At 41.9% G+C, this 15,011-nt stretch overlaps 1 protein-coding gene across 1 annotated transcript in view; it reads right to left on the minus strand.

Moving 5' to 3' along the window:
- The window catches only part of LOC129335327 (GLIPR1-like protein 1), a 31,617-nt gene extending 25,038 nt beyond the window's left edge, over positions 1–6,579 (minus strand). The window contains exon 1 of the mRNA XM_054987761.1: positions 6,418–6,579. Coding sequence (XP_054843736.1) covers positions 6,418–6,579 — 162 coding nt within the window. The remainder of the gene's footprint in view (positions 1–6,417) is intronic.
- Between the last annotated feature and the right edge of the window lie 8,432 nt (positions 6,580–15,011).

Below are 15,011 nucleotides of genomic sequence, written 5' to 3' on the forward strand. Positions count from 1 at the left end.
TGTTTTAAAAGCAGATTAAAAACAGAGAGTGACAGACAGAAAAACAGCCATTCCTCCTACAAAGCCCCATTTATTTAAAAAGCAAAAAACGTTTGGAGTGCCCATGGCTACAGAACACCCCCTTCCCCCTCCCTCCCTCCCCTGGCCGTCTTCTCCCAACTGGTGAGTGCGTTGCTGCTCCGTGGTTGGAAGGAAGCCCTGCTGATCAAGGCAAGCTGGGCTTCCATTCGGGTTTCCAGAGTGACAGAAGGAGGGCAAACTCAGCTCAGGCATTCCCTTGGCTCCATTGCCAGGGGAATAGATTACTGGCGCCAGAGTGACTGGATCTCCGATCAGATACCGATCGCTCCAATCAAGCCCCGATGAAGGCCCCCCCCCCAACGCTGGATCGGTCGCCGTGGACGGCACCAATCCGCCGGGTGCTGATCATGTGAACGCCATTAGCGTGGGTATTTTTCTATCGTAATGCCGATCGTGCCCATCTCTACTTAGAAATACCTAAGCAGACTCTGAAACAACATACCTCAATGACGACCTGACTGTGTATCAGTGGACTCATGTGTAAGGATCGCCACTAGAAGCTGTGCTCCAGGAGAATCCACTTCAAAAGGGTGCCATGCAACAACCAGGAGCAAGGACTTGTCGGGGTACCTAGGTTTCGGAATACCACCCCCAGAAAAGCCCCCCACTTTTATTTCAGGATGAGAAAAGAAAAAACGAAGTTTTGCTATAACTGATGCCCTGACCTAGATAGCCCAGGTGAGCTTGATCTTGTCAAATCTCAGAAGCTAAGTAGGGTCGGCCTTCGTTAGTAATTGGATGAGAGACCTCCAATGAAGACCAGGGCTGCAGAGGCAGGCAATGGCAAACCACCTCTGTTAGTCTTTTGCCATGAAAACCCCACCAGGTGTTGCCATAAGTCAACTAGGACTTGAGGGCATTGGCTTGTAGAAGAATGGATGCCTGAGGAGAATGCTCTGACCTTCTGTGTACCTAAAACCCTTAAAACAAGAGCTATACGTCCTTTGAAGCAGCTAAAAAATGTGCAAACACAAACTGAAACAAAGGAAGACAAACATAAAAGCAGCAAAAAATCTTCAAGACTTTTTTCCATTACAACACAGACAGAACCCTTGGGGCGAAGAGGAAAGTGACATGAAGAAAATGGCAGCTGAGGGAAACACGGTAACTCAACTGAGGACTTCCCCTCCCGACCCATCAGTCAGGAGGGGATTACTGATAGACATGGACACGATCTGAATTATGATTTCAAACCCCCCCACCCCCAATTTTGGCATTTGAACCATCGTGACTCAGTTAATCGGTTCTGTCCACTGCAACCGATCCAGCGGTTGGGAGTTTGCTTGTTCGGGACTTGATCGGATGGGTCAGTTTCTGTTTGGAATTGCAGACACTCTGGCACCAGTAATTTATCCCTGGGGCAACGGAGTCAGGGCGGGGAATGAGCTGTGTTTGCCCTCCTTCTGTCGCCCTCGAAACACGAATGGAAGCCCAGCTTTCCTTGATTAGCAGGCTTCCTTCCGACCACAGAGCAGCAACCCAGGGGAGGGAGGGGGAAGGGGGTGTTCTGAAGCCATGGGCACAAAGGAAAAGCAAAAGGCAGCGCGGGAGGCTGGGAGGCCGCCTGCGCCGTTCGCCTTTACCCAGGACAAGGGGCACGCAGGCAAGCCAACCGCCCCTTGTCCTGGGGAAGGGCAAAAGGCAGCGCGGGTGGGTGGCTGGGAGGCTGACCGCGCCGTTTGTCTTTCCCCAGGACAAGGGGCGCGCGGGCAAGCCGGCTGCCCCTTGTCCTGGGGAAAGGCAAAAGGCAGCGCGGGTGGCTGGGAGGCCGCACGCGCCGTTTGCCTTTCCCCAGGACAAGAGGCGTGCGGGCAAGCCAGCCACCCCTTGTCCTGGGGAAAGGCAAAAGGCAGCGCGGGAGGCTGGGAGGCTGCCTGCGCCGTTCGCCTTTCCCCAGGACAAGGGGCGCGTGGGCAACCTGGCCGCCCCTTGTCTTGCAGGGCAGGTGAACGGTGCGGGTAGCCTCCGAGCCACTCGCGCTGCCACCAGCTCCACAGCGCACCGGGACAGCCGGCTTGCTGCGTGGGCGGGGGCGACTCAGGAGCGCACGCGCGCGCGCAAGACCCTGACTACGGTTGCCCTGGGCGCTGGCCTCCCCGATTCCCGATTCCGGACCAGAAACAAGACTTGATTGGTTAGAATCGGTGACCTGCATTCGGCGGCAGCCCAGATCCACAAACGGCTTAATCGGAAATTTTTTTTGGATCGTGCCCATGTCTAATTACTGCTATCAACAGAAAATAGCATTTTAGAAAAAATGACACTGTTAATTAAACCCCAAGCGGACCAGCTCAAGGAGATTAACATTTCAATAAACAAAGCCTCTCAAAAGGCTGATTGTGCCCTGGAGCTAGAATTAACAGTGCAAGAGGAAACCCATTAGCTTCAACGGGAAAATAGCCATTTGCAAGAGAAAATACTTAATCTGGACATTTTATCTCAGCAAGCTCATTAAAAATTCAGGGATATTGATGAGCACTCAACATCCTCAGTAGACCTCCCTTCATTCTTAGCAAATTGGTTGGCAAATGTCATGCACTTAGAGGAAGGCATTGCACCCACAACAGTTAAAGCTTATTGAACTGGGTTAGAAAACAATTTGAAAAAGGTGAAACTTTAAACATTTTGTATTCAATATGTATTTGTATTCAATTATATTCAACTTCACGATATTTGATATATTAACTTATTTGTTTAACTATTTAGCTTAGCTGTTAGTCTATTTTGATATTAATTGTACTTGCTAAATTTAATATTAAATTTAATAAATTTTATCTACACTATTGTACATATAGAGAATTCATCCAGCCATACAAAGAGAACATAATAAAAAGAATAATATTGAAGGAAAGAGAAAATTGGTAATTTCTTTGACCTAGTTATATAAATAAACAATAATTATAAATGACAGAATATATAAGCTTCAAAATAAATTTTCCCCTCCATCACCACTGTAATACTTCTGAACAGCATATTTAATAACATATTTTTAGAATTCATCACAAGGTGAAACTTTAAACATTCTGCTTTCAACATTTTATTCAGCCTGATAATATTTAGTATCTTAATTTGTTAGTTTAACTATTTTGTTTAACTATTAGCCTATTTTAATATTAATTATATGTTCCAAATTTATTAAATTGCCTATTATAAATTTTAAAAGTTTATCCAATCATACAAAACATCTCCTACAGAAATAAGAATGGTATTGAAGAAGTGAGAAAGAAAATTCCGTATAAGTCAATGATAATTGTAAATAACAATGTATAAGTTTCAGAATAAATCTCCCCCTCACGCAGGATTATCCTGTGTGACAGTTAGAGTATTTAAAGGAAGAAAAGAGGTGGGAGGGACAAACTATTACATTAAATAGAATATAGCTACACAAAGTGGGAAAGGGGAACCCAAGTTAAAATATATATTTATTTATAGAGCATTGTCTTTGTATTTTTTTATTTGACAAACGCATTGCCAATATATAGATGTCTAGTTTTATCAAACCCAACAAGAACATTTTAGCATCGCTACTTAAAAGTTGTCTATTGTTATTTATGGCTTACTATTGTTAATCTCGCACCTAATCAACACTTCTTTTGTCAAGAAGCTACTATGAGGTAAAACTTCAGAATGCATTTAAAAATGAACAATCTCTCTCAATGTTTGAGGACTTAACAACCCAATTTTTTAAAAAAGAATACTAGCTAACCTTACCAAACTGAAACCTGATACTACACTACTCCAAGAAACTCCTATCTGCTCCGCCAATAACTTTGATCTAAAAGTTAATTGGATTCAAAAGCAGTATCATGCCAAAGGCTCAGCAAAATCCTGGGGAGTCTCAATCTTGATATCCAAAAATGTAAGATTCCTATATAAGGCAACTTTCATGGACAAGGTAGATATTTATTAATGCCAAATAAAAGATCAACCCTATACAGTGGCATAGCGTGGGTTGCCAGCGCCTGGGGCAAGGCAAGTATTGCACCCCCTAACCCATAGACCGTTCCACCAGTCCAGTATTGGACTCAGATGCCCTGAGACAACACAATGTAACAAGACTGAAAGACTGAAACACATTGCCACTGAGAAGGGATCTTAGACAAAACTGAAATAGAAACAAAAATCAATCAGAAAATCACTTGTTACACCTATTTACAACTTAAACAAAGACAAACCAGATAAAATTATCAGAGATAATGTGAAAACCCAAATCTGATTTTGAAAATATAATAGACAAATCAGTACTCCCACGTAAAGGATTAATTCCCAAAATCTACAATTCTTACCAACAAACCTAAAAAACTAAGCTACCAGGAAAAATGGCAACGAGACTGCAAGATTTCCCTAACAAATGATGACTGGAACTTAATTTGGACCTCAGACTTACTAAAATTGAAAGTAATTAACACCAAACTACAAACTTATAATAATTGTGAATTGATGGTACTGCACACCTCAGAAAATGGCACTAATAACATCAGTGAAATCTCCATTATGCTGGAGGGGGTGTGGAGAATTATGCTCCTATGCCCCCTGTTGGTGGAAATATAATCTCATTCAAAAAATTCTAGAAAGACGTTCTCAGACATATAATGCAAATAGCAAGCTATATCATTTCAATGAAACCTGAAATAATCTTCTTAGATCATTGGGGTAAAATTAAAATTCCACAAATCAGATGGGACCTTATAAGAACCTTATTAGTAGCTGCCAAAACAACAATAGCAGTGAAATGGAAATCACAAAAAAACACGTTAATAAACTGGTATAATGAAGTATGGGAACATTTCATAGCTGAAAAAGTAACAGATGGCCTCACTAAACCAACCCCAAACCAACCAACTTCACAGAGAAATGAATTCATCTTTGAATTCATCACCGCCAATGAGGTACAACCAGAAACATAAATATATCGTCACTTATTTATTAGAGTATACAGTCTATCAAATAACACTACTCAAGATGACAAAAGGTTTCACCAGCCAAAGTCTCCCTAACCAAGCAAATAAAATCCAACACAGTACAGCACAGAATTCTACCTCTCAAAAAGTTCTCGAAGAAACTAAAATCAAAAATCACATAAAATTCTTACAGTAAATGTTAGACTTGATGTTGAGAAAAAGTTATATGTGTTATATTAGTTATACATGTTGTTAAGAATGAAAAATAAAGTTTAAAATAAAACTAGGACTTGAGGGCACTCTCCACCACCACTATAACTGATGTTCATTGAGTTAGTGACACTGGCCCAAAGCAAAAGCCATGTAATACCTTTTATAATTTTTCTGAAAAATTTCTATACTGCTTCTACAGAGAAACTGCTTAAGGTGGCTTACAACTAAGTAAAACACAATAAAAACATAAAATGCCATTGAAGTTGTTAACAATATTAAAAAACAGCATTAGAAACAGCTAAAGAAAAAGGCAATCCTCCAAAACTACCGCACAAGAGAGGAAAACCTGACACACACAAATAATGAAAAATAATTTCAAATCTATTTGAAAATACACAACCATAGGCCAGAATATAAATAAAGTCAATGACTACTCTCAAGAATACATGAATGAATGTTATTCTTATCTTCACTGACAAAGCTGAAATTCACCAGTTACTCTCTCTTAGGTCCATGCAATGCAAGATCAAAGTAGTTTAAAATGATTCTCAAAATAGTTCAGACTAGAAGCAGACTATTAAAATGATGGTGATAGATCAACCCCTTAAGCCAAGGTTTAAAAAACATTTTGGTCTGGTGAGTAGAGAATAGAGTAGGGAAGGTGCTGGGATGGGGAGCCTCAAAGAGAATTGCATACCTCAGGTGAGGTGCCACTACTGAAAAAGCTCTGTCTCTGGTCACTATCCACTTTACTACTGAACTGGGTTTTGCTGGGCAATGGCCAATGTGGGCAGCTGCTCCAAGCCCTGTGCTGCCCCCCCCCCACCACCCCAAGGCAGAAAGAGCAAACTCCTGCTTCCATCACTTGCACTTGCCCCATTCAGAGCTTAGGCAGCAGTGTCTTTTGCCCACATTGCATGGGGCGAGGGCTGCCCCTTGTTTGAGGTTGGGATAGCTCCGGCAAGGGATGGGGTGGGTTCAGCTGTGGGGTAGCAGAGGGTGGCAATGAATCTGAAGTTCCATCCTGGCCTTTTGCCAAAGGTCCTGAAATTGCTACATGCTGCTCCTGCTTGTAGTTGAAAATAGGGTCCATTGAACACACAAGTTGACAGGCTTGTGGGTTAGACTGGCCCACTTTCTTTCACTGCAGTTCCCTCCCACCTCAAGCAAAATGTCACCCCCTCTGCTGCCTCTTAGTTTCATCCCTATATGCAGTGCACACCATGTATCGCATGCTGGAAGCTGTTGGGTTGACTTCAGAGCGGAGATTGTTGTGGGCATCCACATACTGCTTGATAAAGGTCTGATTCGTAATTTGGGGGTAGACTACTGGCCTGAACTTGGTCTTGCCACTCACATCCTTGAGAATAACCAGCCATAACATAGTCCACAGCCAGACATATCCTGACATGAACATGCCAGACTCTCATCTGTGCAAAACAGCACTTGTGTGCACCAACTGTCATCTTCCAACAGTCTGGCAAGAACCTGCCCCACCCCCACTCTGCTCTAGAATTCAGAGTTCTTAATCTGCCTCCCATCAGCATAGGCCTGAGTGGAGATTGTTTTCACATGGAGTATGATACTGTTGGGAAGTGGTAAAGTAGCAAGTTAGCATGCTTAGAATTGAGCAATAATGCTTTAATTCCTGCTACTTCAGTTGTGCTTATTCACAAGAGCACATGCATAATATTGCAAGTTTAATCATCTGCTTAAGTCTTTAATCATTGAAATCAGTAAGATATAAGGGTACTCAACTTTGCTTGGAGTGCGACCATTCAACTCTTCAACCATAGCTTTTGGCATTGAGGTACACTGTCATTGAATATGGATATCATTGCATATGGATGTTAAGCATCCATGAGATACCAGCCCTTCCCACAATGTTTTAGCATAGATAGATACATTGACTGTGAGTTCTCACAAAGCTAAGAGCCATTGACAAACCAAGCAAGTGGCCATTGCATCCATATAGGCAACTGAGAGGCTAGTGTCCTAGGCAATGATCACACAACAGACCAACTTTGGATTAAATAGGCCACAACTTTATTGATTACAGCCATTAGAGCATTGGCAAGGCATAGGTCAGCACATCTATGGCACTGAATGGCACCCTTGCTGCCCAATGGACACTCCCCAGTGTGCCTGCTGGGCACCATGGGATGGCAGGGGATGTAGTCATGCCCAGGCAAAGCCTGGGTGGTCCCTGCCACCCAAAGTGAAGCCTGTATGGCCAGCCCTTTCAGCTTCTCCCAGATCTCTTAAGGAGACCCTGAAAAGGGGAGTCAGCACAACTCACCCCATGGGAAGCAGCCCAATGCCTCCAAAAAATGCCACAAGAGGCTGGCACACCATCTGCCAGCACTCCAATGGCTGCAGCCAAGTTGCCACCTAGGCAGCCCCTGCCTGTGATCAGGAGGAGGAAAAATCTGGGGGCTGTGGCCAATTTGACCCCATAGGGAAAAATTCTTTCCTGGCTCCCCAAAGGGTGACTGGTATGCAAAAGCCCTGGGCAACCAGGCAGTGAGCACTCAGGTCACCAACACCCATAACCATTGTCTTTGATGTTGCACACTGACATGCCAACAGGTAGCCCCAGGTGTCGATACTGCACCTGTAACTAAAACAGAGAAGCATCAGTCCTGGACTGGTCCCAAATGTTTGCTTCATATGCCTTGGAGGTCCAACACTTGATGGATTTGATGTGGGGGCAACCCATGGTTGACCATGCCATCCAACAAAAAAATGGTGGTGCTGACCACAAGGGGCTGCTGGAAAGGAGCCAGATCCTACTTGCATTTCCCCTGCACTCCTCCCAGCAACCCCCTCCACCCAGGCATGTCACTTGCCTTTTCCCTTTATCTTGCCTCCCAGCTGCAATTTCACCTGCCAGTGAGTCTGCGAGCCCCTTTGTCACATCCAGTGACATTCAGATATACAAGTTTGGATACCATCTAAATTCTGTGCACAGAAGTGCAAATTCCTTACCTGGCCCTTCCCAAAGCAATCCAAAATGTTCCTTTAAATGCTGCTCATGGGGATGGGAGATCCCAGGAGTAACATGGATGGGAAATTGCGCCACCTCTTGCTTGTGCAGATTTTTCTGATGGGATCCAACCCAGAGTGTTTTTAAATGTATGAGATGAATCTCCTTGTGTCCACTTTCCAGTGTAGACATATTGCAAATCATTAGCTGAGGCTAAAAGACAGTGAACATATGATGCCACCTCACAGCAAGTCAGACCACTGGTATATCAAGGTCAGTATCATCTACTCGACTGACAGCAGCTCTCCAACGTCTCAGGCTGAGGTGTTTCATATCACCAATTACCTGGTCCTTTTAACTGGAGATGTTAAGGACTGAACCTGAAACCTTCTGCATATGAAGCAGATGCTCTACCACCAGTCCATGGCCCCTCCCACAGTTCTCTGTTGCAAAGGAAGATTGTGTTTTACATGGTGGGTATTGCTCTTAGTTGAGACTCTAGCACATCCTTTAAGGTGGACAGCTATTTAAAAAAAAAACGAGTGGTGGGCCGTGGAAAAAATCAACTAGTAAGAGAGGACAGTGGCACCTATGGAAACCTTCTTAAAAATAAGAGTCATCCTTCAGTGGCAAAGGTGAGTGTGTAGCAAACTCTAGGATTATTGCTAATGTGGTGGCCATTTTAAAAACACTGCATTTTGAAATAAAGGTTAAAAGGTCACAAGATAAAGGGAGGAGGAAGTACAGAAGTGACTAAATACTAGCTTAAACTGCTTCTGCCTGTTTGAGGGAAATGCTTATGTTTTCTGCCTGGAAACAGCTTTCCTTCCCTCAGTCAAACTTGATACATGTTGCAAATTTTCTGCTTAAAAGAGTGTGCTCTGCTGTTTTATTATTCTTCATGTAGCAGACACTCATGGGATACCCTGCATGAAGGCCTTATAGGTATAATAAATAAACTTTCAGTTTCTTAAATCTATTTATTTCTTTACGTTATTTATAGTCCACCTTTTTCACTGCGACGCGAGGCAGATTACACATTGTAGGTCAGTATAATCAATTTCAAAGACAGGCAATAGGGTATCTACATGCAAATTTGCAAAGATTTAAAACCAGCAGAAATCCAATACAAAGTTAAAGAAACGCTAAGAGCATATTAAACAACATAGGATCTATCTCTACCCAGTAGGATCATACTTACACCAATAGTAGTATACAGTTTATCATAGCTACAGTAATAGTAGTAAAATCTAGTCACTCTCTATCTGATGCGTCTCTTTGAGACAGTTTATATTGCAACCATCGTATCTGAGTAGGAAAGTGCTCTTGAATAATTCAGTTTTGCATGGTTTGCAGAAAGCCAGGAGAGTGGGAGCTTTCCTTTTTAATTTAAAAAAAAAATTATTTATGCAAAACAAAAAGAGCCAAAAAAGAGAGAGAGAAAAGATGTAGTATCTAAAGAAGAAGAAATATCTAAAAATAAGTCCATATGCAATTGCTGTAAATTTGCAATACATTAAAAGATTGATAATTTATAAGGTCCTCAAGCCAATGAGTTACAGGAAGTATCTTTTAATGACTCCAAGGGAATAGAGGTTCTATTTCTGTTGACCATCAGTTAGGTTTCAAACATCCTCAAAAATAAATAAGTACTCTAATACAAAATTAATATGAGTAATGACTTTCTCCCAAAAGTACTGGATAATTGAGCATGTCCAAAGCATATGCTTAAGTGACCCATCTTCTAAATTACAATTGGACACAGTACTTAATCCTTTACTAAAATGGCATGGTGGTGTCCAATGTACCCTAAACATAATTTTTTGCTAAATAATTCTCAGCTTGATCCATCGCAGTAACAGATAAAAGGTTCAAAGCCATATTCCATTGTTTTGGCAGAACTGGATGATCTAGCTGACTATTCCATTCATCTCCAAGACTCTCTGCATATCATGTTTATTGACTTACATGAAAACATCATTGCCATATTAGCAGATGTGGACCCAGAGACCTCATACAAGGTTGCTCTTTTTGCCCTTGCAGCAGGGAAAATTCGAGAGAAGGTCGTGATAACTCAGGGCTGTCAATAGGCTGCAACCACAATAGTGTAATTCTTATCATGTTTTATTCAGCTTGTATTGTATATTTTATCTGTATTGTTGCTTATATTTTTGCTACTGTTTTATTGTTTGCAATGGCCTTTGGCCCAATGCAATAAATCCTGAACTGGAACTGGACTTACATGAAATATTTATAAACAAATATGATAGGTGTCCTTTTCTGTGTTGATTCAATAAGAGTTTCCAAAATCGGGAGATTGTGAAGCACTCAAAGCAGAAGGGGAATATTTGAACACCAACAAATGTTGTATTTGCAAATACTGCCATTCATCAGAAGCTGACAAATCACATCTTGGCTGGGAAAATGACAAAAACTCATTGTAAGGATTTCAAGTAAATGTGTGCGTGTCTTTAAATGCTTGGTGTGAGCTAGGTGAAGAGTGGGGGTGAGAGAGGGATGAGTGAGTGATATGATTGGTTGATGACTGAGAGTGTGGGCGGAGTGATTGCAGTTTGAGACTGACAGGGCAGAGAGAAAACTTTCAGTCAGAAGAAAGCAGGCTAGCTGTGTGCTGCCTGAGTATAATGGAGGATTTATGAGAGAAATATAACCTGTGTGGAACCTGAACTGAGCATGTTTGTGAAAGGACATTCAGTCAGGGAAAGAGAGGCCAGCTGTGTGCTGCCTGAGCAGGTTTAATATTTCTGTGAATATTGAGTTAGAGAAAGAGGCTAACTGTGTGTGAAGCCTTAGAAGAGATCTGTGTGAATGAGTTTATAGGAAGCAACTTTAAGAACCGAGAACTACGTTTATGAAACCGATATGCTTCTTGACTAAATAAAAGTTTATTTTGTTTTGTTATATCCCAGAGTAGCTGTCATTGCTTTATCCCATTCCTATCCTCAGGGCCACATAGAACCACGAAGGAGTCTGACGCTTAGGAATATAATATATATATATATATATATATATATATATATATATATATATATATATATATATAATATATATTGGAATATAATATTCCTGGTGGCAGCAAATTACCCAGAGGGTGTTAAGGGAAAGATTAAAAGAAATATCTACTCAAAGAAAGTAAAGGTCATAACACTCATCATCACAGCCCATCCATTGATTTAAAGTAAAAATTCCCTTGTCTGTCCACACTTTCCCCCCCAAAAAAATTTCCTCCTGATTTTTAAATATGGATTGGATCATAATGTTAGTTTAGCATGTGAGAATGGGTCAAATTTATCCCGTCATGATATTATGTACCATACTTCTCTAACTGCAGAAATTGCAGGAGGAACAGAATCCATTTTAACATAAATAGATTCTCATACATTCCATTTAAAATGTGGCTCAGAACAAAAAGCCTCAAAGAGACCCCAAGATAAATAATCCAATTGAAAGGAGCAATCCCAATAATCTGTAGAAGTTAACAACTATGCCTGATGATAAAAATAAAGTTCAGGAAAACCAAGTCCTCCTCTATTAATTGAAAGTTGCATCCTCTTTAAAGAAATCTGAGTCAGTGATGAACCCCACATAAATTTCTGAAAGTATTGATTTTATGAATGTAGCTACAAGGTATATGGAAAGGGACTGCATGCAAAACATATATAATAAGAGGTACATATAATTTGAGTATATTTATTTTACTCCACAATGATGGGTTTAAAGTTGCCCATCGGTACAAAGCCAATGATATATCAGCAATCAACATTAAAATTCAACATAATTAGGTACTTAATATTATTGGAATCACTATTCTAAGATAAAGTAATAACATCTGGGAAGCATCAAAATTGTCCATCAGTTATTATACTCTGTGATATTGTCTCCTAGTGGCATCAACTCTGCTTTTGTCCAATTAATTGAATAACCAGAAAAACCACCAAAATTATTAATCAAACTCTTAATACAGGAATGAAGGCTGAAGTTCTAAAATAAATAATAAAAGCTCATCTGCATATAGGATAATTTTAAATTCTAAATAGTTATGAATAAAGTCATGTATATTATTATTTTGTCTAATAGAACAAGCCAGAGGTTCCAAATATAAATCACAAATAAGAGGACAAAGAGGACAACCGTATCTAGTTCCCCTTTCAAGAGGAAAAGGAACAGAAAAGATGCCATTAGTCTGTACCCTACATTTGGGGTATCTTATAGACTAATAGCCAAGTGGCCCTGATCTGTAGATACTTAGATCTGGAGGCTGCAGCCATGGACAGACAAAAACAGATCTTCCTACACACCTGAAAAATGCCCTAGGTTTGCAGAAAAATCTGGAATCTAAAAAAAATACACTGGAGGTTTAACCCCCCACCCCAGACAATTAAAAGAGCTCCTATAGCTTTTAACTAGACACCCTCAGAGCTGTTGCTAGACAAAGAAGTAACAAGTCAATATTCCAGGCTTGGTTTCTGTCAGGAAAAGGCAGGGGGAGGGGCAAGGACCTTTCCAGGGCTGTTTTGGCCTTTGAGGGAGGACTCACTGGGGCCAGGTCCAAATTTAACCAGTAAGTGGCTTGGTAGCACATGGCATGCATGACTCACCCAGGCCTGGCTGCTTGCTACTGGTCAGCAGCAGTCCCTCTTAAAGCTAGGGTAGTGTAGCAGTTAGAGTTTCAGTATAAAATGTGGGAGACTCAGGTTTGACTCTCCATTCTGCTGTGGAAGCTTACTGGGTGACTTTAATCCTGTTACATACTCTTAACCTAACCTACCTTTCAGGGCTGTTGTCAGAATAAGATTTGTTTTCACTTACCGTGACACTTCCTTTTTTGTTGGTTCAGGAGTGGGGCAGCCCTTATTTCTGAGATATAGCTCTTCTCCGAAGGCAGGGTCAGTCAGCTGATTTTGATCCTGGAGGGGAGGAGCTTGTCTGAGGGATCACCAGTCCATTCCTTGACTCCCCGTAACAATACCGAAACAACTCCTCTCAACTTTTTTTAAAATACTAAGATCCTTCCCCTGACACCAGTGGGAGGAAAGCTATTGTCCTAACTGTCCAGCCAATCCTAGAAGCCGCCTCTAAGAAACTCAGGTGGGTGGGACTGCCCCACTTCTGAATCTTCCCTTCTCTGGTGGTCCTAGGAGTGGGGCATTCCTTACTTCTGGGATGTAAAAAAGCTGTGTGCCCAGGGGCAAGTAGTCTGGCTTCCAGGCCTAGAGGGTGTGTTGTAGTATCCTCCTGCCAAAAACTGCCTCTGCAGAGGCTAACTTATGTGTTCTGTAGTGCCTGGTGAGTGCACTGATTTTCATGTGGCTGCCTTACAGATCTAGGACTGAACGGATCTATGGGCTGCCGTGTTGCTGCCCCCCTTATTATGCCACAATTATGTACCCCCTGATCCACCTAATTAGTGTGGAAATGGACACCCTCCAAAGGAGGACCTCCTGAAAGACACAAATAGTGTCTCAGACTTACAGAAACTGTTTAGTCCTGTCCAAGTAGAAGCTCACAGCTACTAGACTGCTCTTCCTGGAGGCAGGAACAGAACTGAAGAGAGGGTGTCTCACATACCAGACAGGAAGAGGAAGAAAATGAGTTCCTACCTCCCTGATTGGATGGTGTGAATCACCCAAGATGTCCTCTGCCTCAGAGGGCAGCAGTATCCTGTCCTATGAAAGATGGCAAAATCAAGAAGAGTCCAGTAGCACCTTTAAGACTAACCAATTTTATTATAGCATAAGCTTTCGAGAATCAAGTTCTCTTCATCAGATGAAAGATGGCATTCACCTTTGTAATGAAGGCTGGTTCAGTTCGTAATATTATTCTGTCATTTTGAAAAAATGCATAGCTCCCTATCTTCTGATAGTGTCTGCAGCTTTGACGCTCATCTACCTCATGTGATTCCCACAAGAAAAGATTGTCTTAAAGGTTAATTCCTTTAGAGGACATGAGCCTATAGGCAAAAAGGGGTCTTTGGACAATGCTCTCTGTACCCAATTAAGATTCCACATGGAAAACCAGTGAACCTAAGGAGGATTCAACAATGAGGTCCCTCTTTAGAATCTCTTGATATGAGGGTAATGTACTAGAGAATTTCCCTCCCTAGAATCCCCAATTGTTGAAATGGCCACCTCCCAGAGTGTGAGGTTTAGCACTGCTGGTTGAGGATGTAGTATTGTTCCCTGCATTAATAGGTCCTCCTTCAATGGGAGGCGCCAGGGATTCATGTTCAATAGCCTCTTCAGGTCATGAAACCATGTCTTTCTTGGCCAGAAGGGTGCTACGAGAACCACTTCTGTACGTTTATGATCTTCTGAATGATTCTATCCAATATCGGGGGGTGGGGGGAGAGCACACAGGAGTCGTGAAGGCAACTCACAACTCAAGGCATCTAACTCTATGACTTGAGAGTTTCTTCTTCTTGAAATTAATCTTGGGACCTGACACTTTTGATCATTTGTGAATAGAACCACCTCTGCCTTGCCAAGTCTCTGGCAGACCAGTGGTATAATCTCTCTGGATAGTATCCATTCTGATAGGTCCTTCACTCTCTGGCTTAACTAGTTTGCCAAGGAGTTGTCCTGGCTTGCTCTGTGTATTACTTTTAGAGATTGAAGGTGATTTTTCGCCCATTTCAGCATTATGCACGCTTCTTCATGTAATGACTTGCAACTGGTGCCTCCTTGCCTGTTCATATATTCCTTGGCTGTATTACCATGTGGTGACCTGTGAGAATTAGACTCCTCCTCACCAGAGGCACATCACAGTCACCTGGGCTCTGAGAGGGAGCAGGAAAGAAAGCTGCTGGAGTG

Source organism: Eublepharis macularius, chromosome 9 (assembly GCF_028583425.1).
Source record: "Eublepharis macularius isolate TG4126 chromosome 9, MPM_Emac_v1.0, whole genome shotgun sequence".
In the NCBI taxonomy this organism is placed as follows: Eukaryota; Metazoa; Chordata; class Lepidosauria; order Squamata; family Eublepharidae; genus Eublepharis; species Eublepharis macularius.